This window comes from Cygnus atratus, chromosome 29 (genome assembly GCF_013377495.2).
Source record: "Cygnus atratus isolate AKBS03 ecotype Queensland, Australia chromosome 29, CAtr_DNAZoo_HiC_assembly, whole genome shotgun sequence".
NCBI classification, from domain to species: domain Eukaryota; kingdom Metazoa; phylum Chordata; class Aves; order Anseriformes; family Anatidae; genus Cygnus; species Cygnus atratus.
Window position 1 is genome coordinate 1,730,575 of NC_066390.1, and position 19,900 is coordinate 1,750,474.

Genomic DNA, 19,900 nt, shown 5'->3' on the forward strand with positions numbered 1-19,900 from the left:
TCGGTGTCGTGTCCTCGTCCCGCCCCGGGGCTGGGGGAAGGGGTTGGGGTTTTGTTAGGGACGGGGGTTTGGGGGTTGATTTAAGGCGAGGCGCGTGAAGCGAGGTTCTGAAGCGTTTTTGTTTTGTTTTTTTTAATCGGAGATAAAGAGTAAACAATGGTATAAAACGGTAACAACTCAAGGAGTTTCCCCAATTCTGCTCCTGCTCGGCGCGCAGGGCTGCCCGTTGCCCCCAAGTACCATCAAGTAAAAAATAAGAAGCGAAGCCCGCGGCGTGGCCGCCTTGCCGGCCCAGTGATCTCCTCCACAGAATTGCAAAAATCAGAGCAGCAACATTCACTTCTGGCTAGAAGTACAGACGAGCAGGACTGAAACATTTTGGGGAAAACTACGAGCAGCCCCCCAGCCCTGGTCCACCCTCAGGTCCTAGCTTAGCCAACTCGAGCCGGTACATCTAGAAAAGTCTTCAAAACCATGACTTGCAACAGAAAAAAAAAAAAAAAATTAAGGCATGTACTGTGAGAGTTGACTTAGGGGCAATAAGCAAACCCCCTCCCCCTTTTTGGAAGGCTGTAGGTAAGACTTCAGAGGGGCTTGCAGCACCAAAAGAGGCAGCAAACGCTGGCCTGGTCCCTCGTGACAGCAGAGATAACAAGCGAGAACCTCCTCCTCAGCCTACAGCACCCCACCACCGAGTCAGAACAGCGGTTTTGTTGTAGCACAATCCAATTCAAAGCCTGGCTGTGGTCCAGAGCGCTCGCAGTAGGGCTGAGGAAAGTCTCTGCTACAGCCCGGGCAGCTTGGAGGTGGACCAGAAACCCACCCCTCTCTCCATGCTCTGAGCAGCTTCTGGAGTGCATCGAGGAGCCGCGCGGAACCTGCGCTGGAACAGTCACCGAGATGGCACCCGGACCCTCCTGCGGGCGGCAGCCAGCCTCATCCGAACTCGTTTCCACCTTGAGTTGATCCTAGTAAAAACCAGTTTGTCACATACAAACACACCTCTGCAAATATCAACGGGGCTAAGATTGGGTACAACATGGCTTAAAATGAAATCTGTGGCTTTGGTTTCGCCCTAGTAATCGGCTTTCTCCCTTCTGTCGTGCAAAGCCTTTGACTGGTCTGGATTGTGCCCATTTCAGATTTGCTGGAGGTTTTCTGGGGAAGGGGTATCTTGATTAAAGATCACATGGGAATGTGGAGCTCAACACATCTAGATATTTAAAGACAAGTTCGTGTTTGCTCAAGGCTGACCCACAGCCTTACTCCTCTTCTGTCCACTGGCCACTAGCCACATGGCCATTAACGCGGTTGGAGCCATTGCTCGAAGTGCTGAAAACTCCTTTTGTGCTGTTGGAAGTCACATCCTCCTCTTCAGAGCTGCTCTCTACATCACTGCGGTCGTCTTTTGACACCTAAACAATTCAAAAGAGATTGGGTAGTGGCAAGGGGAGGAGGGAAGTTGATAAATTCACAGGAAACAGCAGTAAAAAAGGTTGCGTCCATGTGATTAACCAGCCTCGGTCACTTACAATTACCTTCTATATTCCGTCTGTAGTAATTTAAAACTTACTAGGAAGAGCCTGTCATCATGTACAGAAAGCAAGAAAGATGTTGAGAAGGGCAGCTGGGAGCTACGAGTTCCATTTTTCAAATACCCTGTCCATCTGTGGAAGCACTGCACATTCTTGCTCTCACCAGATCAGAGGATGCTGTAGATCTTTGCCTGTTTTTGTCTTCAGAGAGCCTCATTCTAGATTGGTTAAAGGCTGCTTTTCCAAACAACAAATGTGTTTTAAATTGAAAAAATAAATCTTCTCACACCTTTATAATCAGCAAGTATGATGACAAAATGTATGTATATCACCTCTAGAGAGCACACTCGAGGGAGTGCCTTTGATATTTTAAAAATTAACCAGCTATGTTTATCACATTACTGTTTGCACAAAGCGCCTCCCATTTTCACAGCTTGTGGTTCATACACGAGATCCCATTTACGAGCAAAAGCGTGTTTGGACAGCGGGCTGTAGAAAAGAGACAACTACCTAATCCAGCAAAAAACAGTTCAGGTACAGAAGGAGCATCTCAGCCACAGGAATCTAGATCTGCTCTACAGAGTTACGGTTTTAGTTAAAAGATGGGCTGCAAACCCAGCTGAATTCGGTTTGTACGTGGGATTTTGAACCTTTGGCAACCCCTCCAGCCATGGTTCTGGCCAGGAGTCGGCACGTGTCGCTGTTAGCTGCGCTCAGAGTGCCACAGGAGGGCAGTGTACCAACACCGCAGAGCCAAGCGCACCAGAAGGTGAAGGGAAGGGATCGCAAGCCCGGCCCTAACTGCAAATAAGCACCTTGGTCGCTGGCTGGGCGCCAGAGCCATAAACGCACCGGTGCCGAGCTGTGGCTGCGTGAATGGCACATGCTTTACATACCCCAAGGCAGGCTCTCCACACTTCTGGCTGCAACTAATAGCCCTCATTTACTTCGCATGCAAGCACTTTGTGGCTAGCGTGTTTCCAGGCACTTCGGGACTTGCTCCTACTCTGCTTGCTCTGAGTCAGGCTTATGGCTTTCAAGCAGTACCAGCCAGGAAGTTTTTCAGCTCCAAGGAAGACGTGGCGGAAAGCCAGGTCAAGTTAATGATCTCCAGGATTGGTTCTGACAGGCCTGTTGGACGTACTGGCTTCTGTGTGTTGCCAAAACTTTGGTATCTTTCCCCACTCTCCTATATTGGAAGTTCAAAGGGTCACAGGAAGGAAGCAGAAATCCCTCTATATTTTTCCCCATTATCTGGGGGGCTAGTGACTGCTGTAATCCTTTTCACAAAAAAAGGACTGCCTCTCTGCTGCCCTCTTTCACCCAGCAGATTATTAACGAGCACTAAAGAGAGACATCGGAGTCTCTGTGGGCCTACGAAAGCAGAGAAGTCAAGGTCATGCAGCCATCTGACAGCAGAAGAACAAACCACCACAGGACACTGCTTAGACCTCTGAGACCTTTGGAAAAATCTGCGTTTTGGCGTACTGTCAGAGCCAGCACTGTACAAAACAGGGAGTCAAACATTTTAAGAGAAGGCACTACCCATCTGAAACCCCAAGACCATAGCTTTGTGTTCGTCTCAGCCTAGAAACAGACACAGACGTGTTTCAGTGTAGAAACAGAAGTACAGATCACACTTACATGCAAAGGATGAAACTGTCCAGCTCCAATCTGGCACAGAGGAAAAGGAGTGAGAAAAGAATGAAGAAGACAAAGCTTAGAGTCCTTTCTCTGGCTAGGTCACCTGGACAGGAGAGAAGCAAGGAAAGGAAAATAGATGTAGACCTCAGCTGTAGGAACAGCTGCACAGACAGAAAACAAGCCTTGCAGTAGCAGCTGTGGCAAACGGATGAAAAAAATCATGTGCATGCTCTAAACCACGTCTTCCTCTGATGACGAGCGCCACAAATAGCTATGATATATTCTTCAAGGTTATGTTCCATGCGTAAGGGCAACTAAGAAATCACACAAAATAAAGCAGAGCTATGAGAGAAACTCAGATACATGATAAAAAAGGCATTTTGTGCTAGTAAATCAGTTGTTGCACTCTGGTAGATGGAAGGAAGCGGCTTCAACTGATGGGTTGGCCAAGTGTCAAATTAGTTCCCAGACTGGCTTTCCCTGTCTCGTGCCCCTTCAGTTGAAGTGCACCTTTTAAGCTTGGCAACTTAGGTTGCAGCCAAAAGTCAGCATTGTTTGCTCTTAGGGTACCATCTGCTGCTAACGAGTTGCTGTAGTTTCACCCTCATTCTCCCTAAAACCCCAACACAATTAAAATTCGAATACTTACGACTGAAGCGAGACTGCACCCCAGTAACAGCCAGCACACTCCCCAGAATTTCTGATAACCCTTTCTCCTCTGCATGCTGCAGCTCAATGCCTGGCCGTGCACTGGCAGCCAGAAGCCTTTGTCATTGCTAACAAGCGGAAGATGCACAATCCTCATCGCAACCCAAGAACCAGCAGATGCTGGAAAGCTAGCAGCTAAAAACCGTCCCGTTCAAATTGTTCAAAAACGAGCTTTCTAATGCCTTAAAACTCCAAAAAAGGACTTAACAGATCTGTCATCACCATCATTATTACAACATCTCAGTGTACTGGGTAATGGCATTATTTCCCTGTATGACCAGAGCAGAGCGGAAAGCATCCTCGCCTTTGTATATACCTGGCCTCTCAAGTCTGCAGAGCAACCAGAGTGAAAAAAACAAACCAACCTGCTCTTCTACAAAAGATTTCTGATGCAATTACACTGAGAACTAACACCAGCCCTCACCGAAGGGCTCAGTTCCTCAGGATTCTTTCACAGACCTTATAGAAAGAGGGCCCAAAACAGTCACCAACAATCTTACCTTTCCCCGCATGAGGGCCTTGTAGGCGGTGCGAATGATGAGATAGGACCAGATGATATGCAAGATCTGCAAGGTTACCAAAAGGCCATTGAAGAGCCACCATGAAGGATAGGGACCAATCAACTCCCAGCTTTCAAAGAGGGTTGTGTTCAAAATCCTAGAAGAGATCCAGAAACACGTTACAGATCAGTTGTGCTGGTAATGTGGCTTCCAGCTCTAAATTAAGATGACTGGCCAGCTGCACAACAGTCTGTACCATTTAAGCATCTGTTGCTTTGCTCCTGTCAGAGCAGCAATGCATCTAGTCTCTTGCCAGAGTTAAGAGACAGACTAAAGCTAATTAGAAACATTTGAATGGAGCAACAAACGAGAGAAGATGCGAACGTTCCGCAGTTTGGTTACACACACAGATCTGCTGCCAATTTCCTTCTCAACAGCATGAACGTTTGTAATAACTTTACAGGAAGTGATGTCAAGCTGCTCCAGTCATCAAAACAATTGTTAACACATTCCTACTCGGGCCATCTTCGCCCATACTTAAAGATCACAGAAGAATTTTGGTCCCAATAGGTCTGCCTCCCTGTGTGCTATTCCCTTCTCTCTTATTTTTACAGGTTCCTCCTGCCAAGCTGGAGGGCTAGAAACTAGTTCACGGACAAAGCACTGTGCTTTCTTTCATTGCTGCTTTGCTGTTCTCATCGCTGGGAGTTACTGCCAGTACTTAAGTAATTTAATAAACATTTTAGACTTTATGAAGTAGAGATGTGTGGAGAGACCTTTAAAGATGCCATTAATTTCACACAGCTTTGAACACTTCGCAGGAAAATAAAAACAAGCCTTTCAAAGAAGAACCCGAGCCCCCCCAAAATACAGTTACAGAAACATCTACCTCCTAGCTGGCTTATCGATGACTTACATGCAACTCCAGAGGTCTGTTGATGTTTTACACTACTAATCAGGGAAGTGAATAGACATGAAGTGAAACAGCCCAAGGCTTGCAATACCACTGCAAGCTTGCCAGATTTCTGCACAAAGCTGTGGAATTACGTTACAGCCAGTGGAAAATATATTAAAGATTTACAGGACTGCTGAGCAATAGCATGATGCAAGAGCATCACCTTATGACAGACAACGGCAAGAAAAACAACAACAACTACCTCATCTGTCACTGGAAGGAGACAGTGGAAACAAAGGGATTAAAGGCCCTTCCTTATCCAGATTTCTTTGATGCGTTTTCTGGGAAACAAGCAGGAGCTTTAATTGCAACCCTGATACCAAAACACAAATGAAGGGCTGTTTCTGTCTGCCACTAACGCACACCGAAAGAACAGCCATGCAGGCTGTCCATCGCTCAGGAAAGAAATATATGCAGTAAAATCAAAATAAATTGAGTGATAATCAGCTATAACCAAATTTTCAGTACACTCTTTCAACAGAAACAAGTGGCTAACACCAGAACCACCTCACCAAGCCTACTGGGCTCATTATACAACGATTAGCTATAAGCCATTTAGCCAGGGTTTTACCTCTCCAGAAACCTCAGACCTATTTTAGGCTCTACATAGTCACGACTCAAGGGTAGGACAAAAGTGCCATAAGAAATCAAAAGCGGCAATGATGACTAAGCCAGATACTCAGAAATTAATTTTACTTCAAGAGACCATGCCTCAGCTGTAACTATTTCCAAAACTTCTCAAGTCAAGAGAAGCAAACAACCCTTTGAGTCGTTCAGATACCAGCTGACTCTGCTCCAGCTAATGAGCATTGTCATCACTTCGCAGTAAGAGGAGAGGGGCCAGCTGCGCGTTAAGATTCTAGTCACTTTTCACACTCTCTCAACTGACTGTTGAGAGGTTTCTTCATATTTTTGATTGAAAGTACTGCTCCAAATGGTATTTGGGGTGTCTGCAACTTTAGGCTGCCTTGAGGGGACAGGCTGTATTGCTTGCAAGAAGTCTAGGTACAAAGGCTTTGCTTAAGGGCTTGGAAGAACAAACAAGACCTTACACCTCACGGTGCTTACCAAAAAGGATAAATGCCCAACCGTGTAACAATGAATACGACACCAAAGAGCATGAAGAAGGCATCACACAGACGCTGGTACTTGGCATAATTGGCTAGCTTTGCAGCCTAAAAAAGGAAAGAAATATGAGAGTGTTATTCCCTTCATGCAATCATGTAATTACCAGGCTGTAGAGCTCCAAAACCCTCAAGCCATCACATTTGTAAGGACTTAGGAACATTTAGGGATTATTCTCAGCAGTTACGAGGAAAAGCTGACAAGGCAGGATCAGCAACACAGGTTTTACGGCATATTTAATGCTGTTTTAGCAAGAACAGGAAAGTCAGCTTGCTCCCCTGAGACCACACTAGCATTAGGTAAAGATCTGAAAGGAAACTCACCTCTAAGAGGAAATCGGATGCATCATGGAGACACAGCACCAGCGTTCCAACCCGCACCATATTATTCATGTAAGAGAACGTAATGAGTCCAATTGTAGCCAAGTGATGGACGAACATGATCAGGAAGTCCTGGAAACAGAAAAAAGAATTCAGACCCTTTGGCTGTCAAACAGATACAGATGTTTAGAGCAGAGCCACCAAACTGACTAACTGGGGTCAGAGGATTACTTCAGTTCAGTTCAGACTTGACTCCACTTCATATGAAGCACAGCTCATCACACAACATCTGTCATGATCGCTAGAGGTTCCAGAAAGGTCTCTCCCAGCACCTGTGCTTCTGTAAGGTTGTAATTCTGCGTACAGAAGTACGGCAGTCTTTGGCACATACTCGCAAGATCAAGATAAGTATGGCTGCAGAATCCTCTCAAAAGATTGATAGGACAACATATGGTCCTTATTTTTGGCTCCTTTTGGTTTTGCAGTCATATTGCTAGTCCTTTCAGCTCTTGGCACAAACTGTAAGCACGCTGTTGTTACTGTTGTCAGCATGTAAAAACCTGCCAGAGCATAGCAGGCATAGAACACAAGATAATCCAACAGCAAGAGCTAGGCCACTCCAGTTAAAAAGTTTTCACAATGCACGTACATTCAAGGCTGTGTTCCAGTTCAGTCCCCTGGGTACAACACTTACACTCCACCTCAGTGTAACTTACCATGAGGAATGTAATACACAGAGCACTAAACTAAATGTTATAAACAGATTATATCAGAGATGCTGTTAATCACACTCTTTCTGCATCTACTCTGTATTTTGGAGCTGATATTCCAGTACAGGGAAATAAAAAATAGTTCTCTTTTTGAACAGTTAATGCAAGAATTGGGATAATTTGTTACTTTGCAGTTTGTATAACAGACGCAATAAACTATGATTTATTTTGAACTGTTTTCCAACAGCAACAATAAGCCAAATCCTAGAACACAACGCAACGGAATTAGATTCCAGCAATCATGACCAGTCATCATTCTGCTACATACACAGATGAAAAATTACTTTCAAAAAAAGAATGCATTATCGCTTCAGTGTTTGCCATTTTCTCATCCTGCTCAGCAAGGTAATGCTTAGAGCATTTTATTTTCCTGCTTTCTTGCAAGCCTTCTAATTAAATCTTTCTTTTTTCTCTCTCAATGATTTGCTGACTGTTTATTAGGAGGTATTGACTGATTCTGTTCTTTCCCCTGGAAGGTGAAAGGGACTCTCGAGGCTATACCAGGTTGCACAGCAGGCTTGCTCCTCCCTTTCCCCCAGGACTGTGTAGTGATTACAGAAGGAGGTAGGCTACACAGAGATGTGAATGAGGAAGAAAATTCAGTTATTACTATGCTTCAGCTCTACTGGCCAAGCACACTCACACTTTTTGTTAGTCTTGTCTATTTAGCAAAGTGGTTAGTGCAATTCTGGTTAATCTCACCTTCCGTTTAATGTCTGTAAACTGAGAAAACATGAGAGACCAATAGAAGGCCAGCTCCAAGATATAGTAATAATAAAGCCTGGATGTTAGAGGCTGGAAAACAAACAAACATAGCACAGTTAGAGGACAAAATACTTCAAAATTTACATTAAAATCCACTTCTTCCTTCCTTCCCATCCCACTCTGTTCCTTCAGAACGCTGAGGCATAAGTTAAAAGATCCAGAATTAAGGTTTAGTAAAAACAAGCTTAAGCAACAGCCATCTTACTATAGGCTTACTCACACAAGCAAACATTTGTGTTTGACAGCAGAATCTTACTCTTTTTGAATAAAGTTCAATGTTTACAAATCATACTGCAGCCTCTTGGATTAGGAAAACCAGGCACTGAACCAAACTGGCTGGCCTCTATACAATCATACTTGCTGCATAATTAAAATAACACTGTAAATAAGTTACTTTTAATAACCTCAGCAGCAAGTAAACACAAAATGAATATGAACTGAGTCTCTTCCATCTGAGGAAACGCTGCTGTTAACAAACCTCACCAGGATCTGAAGACACAAAGGGCAAATGCCATCTTTGTACCTACAGAAATGGATGGCCATTCACTAAGTAGAAAGCTTACCAGGTTGCAGCCTGTGCAGCATGCACAGAATGAGAAGCAGACGCATCTAATGAGTTTCAATTTGCTGTCATTAACAAAAATAAGAACTGAAATTGTGAAGATTTGGATCCAATAAGTGTTTACGTCCTACCTGAAAAGGATAGTTGTACCAGCACTGTCGTGTGTCCCAAAACCAGGGTGCCTTTAAGGAAAAAGACAAGTTGTTATTCTGCATTGTTTTGTTGTTGTTATTGTTTTTTAATTCCCTACCATCTAAGGCAATTGACCACTACAATGCTGTTTCACATAAATTGTATCTCCATTCTACCATCCAAGCTAAGTTTATTGTAAGACATCATAATGATTTAAAATATTCTTTGGGCACCCAAAGGCAAGCTATAATGCAATGGAAATACAAAGAATAATCATACAGCTCTAATAATAATGACCCAAAGAGATGAATCTGTATCCCTGCAGGAAGGAAAGAGCTTAGCGAGAAAATAAGCAGCTCTCCACACCAAGAAAGCAGGGCTGTCCCGTTCTGGTGTAACACAACAAATAGGTTTCTAATATTTCCATAATGACAGATTTGTTTAGAACCAGGATCTCAAATAAGGGAACACAAAGATGACTATCACCACTGAATTCCCCTTGTTTTAAGCTAGGCGCAAGCACAGAAGGCACGCTGGTAATCAAACCCCTTAAATTTCAGCAGGACAGCAGAAATCCAGTAGCACATCACACAGAAGAGTAAGGCGGGAGGGGTGTGAAAGATCTACTCACCGTCCAGAGAAACCTGATTCCATAAAAAAATATACTTAAATAAAATGTAAATCTCCACCTGGAAAAGGAAGCAGAAAATGAAATGTATGGAATAGAAATAGCTTCTGGTTAACATTTGTAACAAAAATTGGAACAAACCGTGAAAAAAACAATTCTGACACCTAAAAAGCATTCACCCACCAATCGGTAATCCTCCACTTGTAAACATTTTGTGCAAGGATAAACCTATTTAAGAGTTTTCAAACCAGACTAGTTTGTATCAACAGCGAAGTCCAGAGCGAACATGCATCTTTCATATCAAATCAAGATAACAACAAGAAAAGTCATTGTTATCCAGAAGGTATCCTAATAAATGTATTTGTCCCTCTTACCTTGTGGCTTTAAGTAGACAAAACCATACTGGGGGGAAGAATTAATATGAAGAAAGTTACTGGAAAGGAAAGAAACCAGCACAGGAGAAATAAGTCAGGAAAAAACGTTCAGCTGCTACTACACTAACAGGGGTAACCATAAGCATTCAGAAGGAAACAAAGAACAAAAGGATGAATTGAAATGAAAAGAACAGGAATCCAAGAAGTGTCTGTATAACATAGTACACACACACCATTGTGCAAGCCATAAGCTCACTCTGTTTGGGAAAAATGCTGGTCTACAACGTAAGTGTGCAGACAGCAGACTTGTCTTTGGTATAATTACTGGAGTTGTGCACATGCATATATGCACACACCCCCCCTAAGTGTTACTGTCTGCATTATGGACCTGGTGGGCTATGAAAAGCTGCTTATCACAGACAGGAATGATTCCCGTACAGGTGGTCTGGGCTGTGGTGCACATACACAAAGTATTTGAGAATAACCAATCCTAAAAAAGCCCTCCTAAGGTCTTCCAATTGCCTATATGAGTATTTATCTTCCACCAGCCAACCCCAAGACACTAGTTTAAGTTAGCAGCTGACAATTTCAGTTAGAAAAGAGAACATACAGCTGGAGCTTTAAGATGAAGGCACATCTTGGCCTCTGCACAAACATACATGCTCTCACAAAATTTAGTGAGGGTGGTGGGTTTGTCCTGGTTCCTCCGATGACGAAACCAGCGCTGGATCTTTCGAACATCCCAGTCTAGCTGCTTTGACAAGCCTTCTAACCTTTTTCCATCTGGAGACTGAAGGAAAATGAAACAAGTGTCATTTCTCCTACTTCTCAATCTGTGTGCAGTCTGAAAACCCTTCTGTACTATGACAGAAACGATGCACAGAGAAAAAAAAACACACTATGAAGGCACTACATACAGAGTATTACAGTTTAGAAGCAAGAACCTGTTGCCACAAATTTTCATTCAAGTTTAACCATCAAAAGCCACTAATGACTTAATTATTGAGAACACTTCTGGTTTAGCATTTCCTCATCTATTTCGTCATTTGACAGCACGTTACTACACAGAATGCAATTGTTCTGTTTCTTAATTTGGGAGGAGGAGCAACTTTTAAAATGTCCTGCCCTACCTGTTAAAACTTGCACATCAACTCGACCTGTCCAGAATTCAGAGAGATCAAAGCTGAATCCATTTAAGGGTTGTTACTCACTGTGGAGTTTAGGGAAACTTTAAAGTAAGAATTTGGGTTTAACACATCAGATACTAACATATTCCAAAAGGGCATGATGGAGATGGCGTTATTTCCATTATCACTTTTAAATTTATGAATAAAATTAAACTTGACAACTGAAATAACTGCCCAATGAAGAATGCATCACTCTTCTCCGACTGGAAACTCCACTGGCAGTTTATTTGTTTGAATAATGACATAAACGGATTTATAAGAGCAAAGCGAACAAAACCTGATAACTACCTCTAAAATGGCCCAGTGGTGAGATAAGCCACGTTAGTTTCAGACCAGTGTCCTTTTAACAAGCTCTGCCAGGGAGCTCTTACAACTGAAAGATGATAAACACATTTTACCACCCGAGTTACGTACAAACCCAAAAAGCTATGCAGAATGCTCATCTAATAAAGAGTCACCAGACTGTTGAACTGAAAAGCAGAATAATCAGTCATCTGATGTCCAGTACTGAAACCACGACTTTCTTGTAATTCCATCGCTGCCAGACCTCTTGCCTCTGTACGAGGCTCAGGTTCGGGCTGCCTGACACTTGTGCACTGGAAGCGAACCTGCCTCAAAGGAGAACGGACAGAGCTCCCGTTTCAGAACGGCAATGACATCTTCCCCCTGCATCAGTGCCACCCTACATTCCGATCCTCCAGATCTTAACAGCACACAAGCGTACTGGTACAGTTAAATGCAGCTCTGTTTTCATAAGCTAGATAAATTTTGCACAGCATGCATCCCCATGGGTTTCCTGAACATTAATTTCAAGGACATCCCCTACATAAAAGTCCTCCCCACAAATGGCATCAAATTATAGGGGCCTTTCAGTTCACATGTCATTCCAAATACTTCAGAACTTTAATGTTCCCACGAGGCAAGTTTTGCTAAGGTTTTTATAGAATTTCCCTTCCATTCACTGAGTGCTTTATCTGCTGCACTCGAAATGAAGTTCAGCATCACCAAATGAGAACATAAAACCTTCCATTTTACTATCTTTAATGAAAATCTATCACACCATCTGGGTTGATTTAACTGTCATATTCAATAGAGTACAGACAGCGCGCAATTCCGTCGTTCCAAAGTGAAAGAGCGCTGTCAGCTCAAGTGAGAGAAAAGACATGAAGCTGATAACAACAGAAATACCTACTGTCAACATTGAACAGCCTGCCATTTGTCAGGGCACGCTTCCGTTGACCGAATGGCTTTACTTGTGGAAGTGACTTCCACTGTGACAGCTGTTGAGCAATCGCACAGAGGAGGCAAAAGGAAGATGAAGGCATTCACACGGCTGGCCACCAGACCTCAAGGGAGCAGTGCTTTTCCAATGGAAAGTGAAAGATGCTAGGAAATTTCTTGTTCAACCAACGGTTGCCACCCGTTCCCTTCGTTACAATTTGGACAAAGGGAACTAAAGGAAGAAACCTCTTATCTTTTTAGAAGGCAACAACTTTGATTCAAAAAAGATTCCCCCATGTGCAAAAGCTCAGGTCAGCCATAAAGAGAATTTACGTTCCTGAGAGAAGATCTCAGAGGCAAAATAAAATAAGAAAGAGCACACTCGTGCATGCACAGTGTGAAACACACTCTTCACAGTAGAGAAGTGGAAGACAAAAAATACCAACATTCATTCCTACAGGCCTCCGTTTCTAGCAGAATTTGCAGCGTGACTCACCTTAGTGATGGATGTAAACACTTTCTCTAAAATTGCATTAGGCTGGGCTCTGTGAGGTCCACTGTCTTGAATGCCAAGGTTTATGGCACAGGGCTTGGCAATAAATCTGAAAGAGTTGCGAACAAAGAGCCACATTAAAACAAGGCATTAGTTTCCCTCCTCTGCCTAAATCACAACAACCCCAACTCGTCACAAATTGCAAAACCTATTCAAAAACCTTTTGAAGATCTTCACTCATGTTGCTCAAAGAAACTTCACAGGTAAAGAAACGTTTTTTATTAGTCCAACTGGTAATTGTAGACAGCACATACAGTACGCACATCTAAAATGAAAAGTTAAACCTTAATGCCCTTGGCTTGCAGGATCAGGATACGTTAGCTCAGAAATAAATAACAGACACTGATGGGAGATCTCTGCAAACAACTGCTAGAGCCCCCGAAGCACCACAAACAAAACACCTTACTTCCAGACTGCTTCTTGGTGTCGCATAGCTCAGAAAAAAAGGGAAGTTCAAGTGACACGGTTCCTAAAAGACACAGACGCAGTTCTATTTTTCCCCAAGAGGACAAAAAAAAAAAAAGTGTCTTATTTCCTTAGGAAGAATGGGGAAGATGTACGAAGTCTCTCAGTCCGAGAGCCACGATCTCAACATCTCAGTCCTGCATGCACCATGTTTTCCCAAAGTTGATCAAGCACTTTGTGAATTTTATAGCACAGACACTTCAAAAACTAAAATGAATATATATGCCTTCAAAACTAAGTAGGTTTTGCTGTACCTTTGTGTCAAGTTGGCCAAGGGATACTATGGAAAATGCATGTGTTACCTGAAAACGTGAATTGTATTCCCTCGTGTCGGTGGGGCAAGAGCTTTCAAGGTACAGCAAATTCAAGAAAAACATCAATTAATTTGAGAGCACGTAAAAAAACCTGTTTCTCAAAAACGATTTTGAAAAGGACCCCAACATTTGCATCTTTAAATCTACTTTGCCTCAAAACAGAGACTGATTCAGAGACAACTTTATTACACATATGTATTCCATTTAGAAGACTTGGAGTGCCATTAAGCAGAAAACGCTGCTTTTTCCAACCATTAAAACTGTTGCCATTTCTCCTTGTGCTTAAAAGAAGAGATTAAAATTCAGCAGGATCATTACCCTAAGTGTTCCAACCGCAATCTTTCTTGGGAGTACACTGTTAGTATTCCAGTAACAAATAGCTACGACTGGGTCTAAGAACTGACACAGGTTCTAGGGCTTTCCCCTTGAGAAATTGTGGATCAGCTCATGAGTAATCCTAAAGGAACTCCTCTGCTTTCAGAAAACACTAAACAAGTACCAGGCACCGTAGCACCAGGTTTCACTGTCCTGCCCTGTTTCTTCACACGTCCTGTTCGTTTCAACAGTCGTAGCTAAAGAAAAAAAAAAAAAACAAAAAAAAAACACAAAAAGAAAAAAGGAAAGGGTGATTTCCTTTCAGCTTGGCTCTTCCCTGCTCTAAAGGCTCACTGCTTCCTCTACAATCTAGACCACCAGCCAGCAATCATCTTAGGATGTTATAAAACACTTGGCTGGACCTTCATAAAAGCGCACATCTCCATACTTTGCTTTCCTGCAGGATACACCATGACAACAGCAAAGGAGCACACGTGTGCAGTCGCAGTATGCCAGATCAATACCTTTATTTCATTTGCTGGAACACAGTGTTTGCAGCTCCATAAAGAAAAAAAAAATCCCAAGCTGGCCTGAAGATACTCAGGCTGGGAAAAGTTTCCTCGTATGTCAGAGAAAACCTGGAAATCTGCAAATCTGCACATTCAATACATTTATTATTCAGGAGACTCTGCTTAAGAGCCAAGAGGAGAATGAATGGTTAAGAAAGCTCACATGACGCACAGAACGTGGCTTTATCTTAGAATTCAAACCCTGAAGCATCAAAGAAAGAAGAAAACATCTCCTTAGATAAAGATATAGAAATGAGTGGAAGTAATTCACTTTAGGACCTAACACTTACCAAAAAAACAACAACCAACCAAGCAACCGCTCTGCAGAAAACTATTCCTGAGTTGTAAGCTTCCTTCACTAGAAGGCTTTGGGAAAAAATACAGATGTTTCCAGAAATCAGGAAAAAAAAATCATCAAAAGTAGGCTACAGACACTGCACAGGACTCAAGGAACTCAGTCAAGCATGCAGGTGAGCACAGAGCAGAACAAAACCCCCACCAACATTTCTAGGCGCGCAGAAGCAAGCAGACATCAGTGCAAGCGCACAGGACATGCCACACTAAGGGAGGGCGTCCCAGCCCCAGAAACAGGAAGGAAAAACGATGGCAGCAAGGGATTTCGTTACTTTTAGGGAAGTCTAGCCCAACGCTGTAACGTTGCTTCTCTAACTCGGCAAGTAATGGCTCCGTGCAGTGGAATTGCAAATCCCATTGTACGTCTGTCCGTCTGCAGGGCTTCCTGAGCAGCCACGCGAGGTGTTTTTACCTGGCCGCGACGCGCCTGGCTCACGCTCAGGAGTCCATGCCACTGCCCAGCTGTCTCGGCCAGTTACCACCTTGCAGGTGGAATACGAAGCGAACAATCCACCCTGCTGCCAGTCAGAAATACAACAAGGTGATGTGCCTTTAGGGCTGAGCTAAGGTGACTGTGGTGTTTTACAGTGTTGGCCCCAAAATAGATTTTCAGATGTGCAATTTTTGCAGCGTACCTCATAGGAAAAACAAACAAACAAACAACTGCACAGCAATAGCAGTTAAGCACCAAAAAACGCTGCCCAAAATGTAGAATTCCCATTCTTTCCAGAATTCCCATTCTTGGGGATATTTGAAACTGAACAGCACCACGAGCAATCTGACCTGACTAGAACATTAGTCGTGCTTTGAGGAAAGGACTGAAAAGGTGACCAAGAAGTCCCTTCCAATCTAAATTACTTTATGATACCATAGAAATACTCACTGCAGCAACTATTCCCAAGGTCAAGATCCTGCCACACCCTCGCTGCAAGGAGTTATCATCATTTCACTACTTTTATTAGGGTTTTCTGAACACGTACCTGCGCATTGATGTAAGCCATGCCTACCAACCTATCTGTTTCACCCTGGTTATTAAGACGAACTGATTTTGAAACCAACACCAGTTTTCTAGCACGCAGACTCACGTATAACAAGCACTTCTCGCGCATGTCGTACTTGACAAATCCAGCCTCAGAATCCTCCTTTATGGAACAGTTTGGTTCGTCTGGTAAATCCCTACTACAGTTCTGAAAAGGAAGAACAATCCCCTAAATAATAAGATTTATAAAGTAGGCACATCCTGCAGCTAATGCACTCAAGAGTTCATCTCTTTATAGTCTCTCAGTTTCACTGTGTTAAGATTAAACCTCACTTAAACTGTACCAAATTTTCCAGACAGCACTGACAAAGCAACATCTAAAACCAGTTTATTTTTTCCCCTACCAGAACGAGCACAAGCAGCATATCCTTCCTCAGATGCAGAGAGTAACAAGAATACCTATAAGTGAAAAGGAATTCTGGTGTAAACATAAACACCTTGTACGATCATCAGGCTTTGTGTTTTCCCAGATACCTGGGAACTATTTTATGCCTGCAGTGGGACAAGATGCATAGGGAGAAACCACAGCAAACATAACAGAGAAAAAAAAAAAAACACAAGCCACACAAATCTGTAAGCAGAAGTACTTCTTTATCTTGCCTGACCAAAAATCCACCTTCAGCCAAGTCAGGACCTTACCTCACCCTGCAAGTCTTGGCTCATCCCTACAGTCAGGTTTTTAGCACACGCTATTCCCAAGTCGAGCCAGCCCAATGAGTATTTTGCCATCATCGTGATGCAAAGGCTAATTTACAGGAGCATTTGCCAACAGAGAAACGTGTGCTGGTGTAGCAAGTGTCAGTGTAGCAAAAGCACTTCCTCACACTGAAGATCTACGGCAAACAGACAAAGAGAAATGAAAAGAGGAGCTAAAACAAAAGAGATACAGACATTTATAATTCAAGTTCTGAGTCATCAAGTCCAATTGCCAATTGTGTGTCAAGGAAACCATTTGACTTAATCATCCCCAAGGCCAGAATTGGGGTATCTGCACAAGGGGATTTTATTAGACAAAACTGAAGTTTCGACATCTTCAAGGTGGCAGGAGAAAGAAGAAAGCATTTCTTGAAAAATGTGGTCTTTGTAAATAAACATGCTAGAAACAACCTTGCATTTTGCTTCACAATCTACTTTCACTGGGATACCACCACGGAGACACACTACAGCGTTGACACTGTTAAAGGAAAGGAACAAACCCTCTCAGGAAGCAGCCTGTGGTCTCTAGGTTCTATTGTGCAGGAGGAGTACTTAATTGTTCATCTGAGCCCTCCCTAAACCAACACCGCAAACGAAATTTCACATACCGGGGCACAGTGCAGACATTATCAGGATAAAATAACTGTTAGCAGGAGGATTGTGTTATTAGGTACAGTGGGATGCACTGTAGCTCTCTGAAGGTCTCTTAATCCAGAAAAAAGAAACTTTTGCACTTCTTCCCCAAGCTAAGACACCTGGACTGAGCTGGGGAAGCGAGGAGACCTCCCTACAATACTCCTTCCAGGGGTAGCATCCTGCCTCCCAACTTCCTTGCCTTGTCTGCTGGCAAGTGCATACATCTGGCCAAGAGGAGCAGCAAGATGCAAAGCTAAGATGAGGTTTTGGCACTGCCACGTATCTGGGTGTTCCTGGGTCCTCTGCACTGGTTTGAGCTGAGCATAGCTTTCTGAAGTACTTTGAAAGATAAGATGGAGAGGGAAGGAAAAAAACGATGCTCGAGCTTCTCTCCTACTCTGCTTACCTGCTTCACATTTTTCTCTACAGTTCTCCTATCTTTTTACTTAGTCCCAGTTCCCTCCTGTTGTTTAATTTCTGAAAGCTCAAAAAAAAAAAAGGTACACTTCTTACAGAAAACTTGCAAAATAACACCAACTCAATCCCTAATTGCTTTAATCCTACCGGCCTTTCCACACTCAGAAATACCTCCACTCTTTTGTTGCAGAAATTTAAGACGAAATCAACCTTTAAAGAACTATCTGAACAGGTACCCAAGGTGTTTTAGTTGGCTTCACGTAGCGGTTCTCTTAAGCAAGCTGCGTTCCTAATTAGTGTCTGTCACCCACAGAGCCTGCCCTGCGTACGGCTATAGGAGATATCCATCATGCAGAGGATAAACTCCTGCCTCAGGGGAGAGTTAATACACGCTTATGGATATTCAAACAAATGGGAAACGCTGTGTTACACCTGCTTATGGGCAGATATGCTGATCCGCACGCGCTTCCGTCACGCGGGGGGATCCACAGCTTGTTTAATGATACACCAGGCCATGTGAACGAGCCCTATTTCCTCATCCAGGAACTGGGACGGAAAGTACACCGCGGGCAGAGCCCAGCAACGCCAGCAAGCCAAGCTGGACACGAGCAGAAAGAAATAAAACCACCTCCTGGGGCTCTTCTCCTCGCCTTACCTCAGCGTCCAGCACCTGAGGAGCCTCTCGGGGCCCAAAGCCACGGGAGAGGGGAGCCTTGGGGGGGGTCCTGCGCGCCCTGACAGCCCCAGGGACGGGTTTTGCCGTTCCCTTTCCACTCAAGGAGATAAAACAGAAAGCGGGGGGCGGCTGGAGGCCTCGGAGCTGCCTGAGGGGCGAGGGGGGGCCCCGAGCCCGGCTGTCCCCGGGGCCCGTTGCTAAAGGACCCCAACGGCCTCGCCCCGAGGCACGAGCTGGAGGCCTGAGGGGAGGACCGGGGGGGGACCGGGGCTCACCTCTCGAAGAGCAACCGCACGGCGAAGATACCGAGCGCCAACGGGAAGGCGGACAGGACGTGGCCGGCCCGCGGGTACTGCAGCCCGCTGCCCGGAGGGCCCGCTTCCCCGGCCAGGTCCGCCCACGTCACGTTGTGGGGCAGCCAGAACCGCTCGTTCCAGAACCAGGCCCGCAGCGCCGCCGCCGCGGCCGCCGCCATTTTCCGCCGCCGCCTCCCTCCCTCCCGTCACCTCCCCCCGCCCCCCGCTACCGCCGCCGCCGCCGCCGCCACAGCCGCCACCGCCAGGGGGCGGGGCCTCTCCCCAAGCCCCGCCCCCCCGCAAACATGGCGCGTGCGCGGGCCCGGTGCTGCCCCGCCCCGCCCCCGCCGCGGACCGTTAGGCGCCCGCCGCGGCTCGCTGAGGAGAATGGGCGGGAAGGGCCCCGCGCCCCGAGGTGGCGCTCGGAGAAAAGCCCTCGGGAAAAGCCCCGAGGTGAGGCTGAAGCACGGGCTCCTGTCAGAGGGGCTCGGTCTCTGCCTTGGGAAGGTGTTGGGTGAGGCAGGACCCGAGGCAGCCTCTGTGGGATCAAATGGCGGTGGATAACCCAGCCCGATAACCCCTCCTTCCATAAAACCCACTCCGTCAACCCCCCCCCCCCGATAAATCCCCCCCTCCATGAATCCCCACTCGACAAAAGCCCCCTTCGATAAAGCCCCCCCAGATAACCCCCCTCCATAACCCCCAACTAACCCCACACACACCTCAGTAAACCTCTTGGGCAGCATTCCTCACACAGGCTTACAGCCCACTTCACTCACCTCAAAATCGGACTCTAAGGCAGAACAGCGCAATTTCTCACATGGAGAGTTTATGGTAAGGTACCACGGATTAGTTTTACTAATAACACCCATGTGTTTAAACATTTAAGGAACAAACACAGAGTGAGAGGTATGCTTGTTACCAAAGTTTAAGACAGTCATAATAGTTTTCAAAACATTCAGAAAATTTCTCATGTTTTCAGCTTGACAGCCTTGGGACGAGGGTTACCAAGTAATGCAACCTGGCCTTTAGGTCAGCTTTTTAATTAGGTTCTCAAATTCTCCACGAAGGCGGACAGCATCAGCTTCCTTCCCCATCGCAGCAAATGATCCATCTTTCATATAATAGCCCTTTTGGCATCCGT

At 44.8% G+C, this 19,900-nt stretch overlaps 1 protein-coding gene across 2 annotated transcripts; it reads right to left on the reverse strand.

Moving 5' to 3' along the window:
* Window positions 1–105: 105 nt before the first annotated feature.
* On the reverse strand, window positions 106–19,014 carry CERS5 (ceramide synthase 5). 2 transcript variants are annotated; one of them, XM_035570306.2, is made up of 10 exons: window positions 18,736–19,014; window positions 12,923–13,028; window positions 10,678–10,808; window positions 9,648–9,705; window positions 9,016–9,066; window positions 8,260–8,352; window positions 6,791–6,919; window positions 6,411–6,517; window positions 4,388–4,544; window positions 106–1,415 (listed from the first exon to the last, which is right to left on the reverse strand). In XM_035570306.2, the coding sequence occupies exons 1-10, from the start codon at window positions 18,933–18,935 to the stop codon at window positions 1,263–1,265; spliced, it is 1,185 nt and encodes a 394-aa protein (XP_035426199.1). In that variant the 5' UTR covers window positions 18,936–19,014; the 3' UTR covers window positions 106–1,262. The 2 variants fall into 2 exon arrangements, with proteins under 2 accessions (XP_035426199.1, XP_035426201.1); XM_035570308.2 differs by lacking the exon at window positions 8,260–8,352 and having other exon boundaries at window positions 18,736–18,980.
* Between the last annotated feature and the right edge of the window lie 886 nt (window positions 19,015–19,900).

Excerpts from the sequence above, each read along its gene's own strand:
- CERS5 (XM_035570306.2), bottom strand. The coding sequence starts at position 18,935 with ATGGCGGCGGCCGCGGCGGCGGCGCTGCGGGCCTGGTTCTGGAACGAG. Across the intron at positions 6,920-8,259 it reads TTACAGACATTAAACGGAAG|GACTTCCTGATCATGTTCGT; the intron begins GTGAGATTAACC and ends TTCTGTTTCCAG. Across the intron at positions 4,545-6,410 it reads TTGGGCATTTATCCTTTTTG|GATTTTGAACACAACCCTCT; the intron begins GTAAGCACCGTG and ends GATCTCTTCTAG.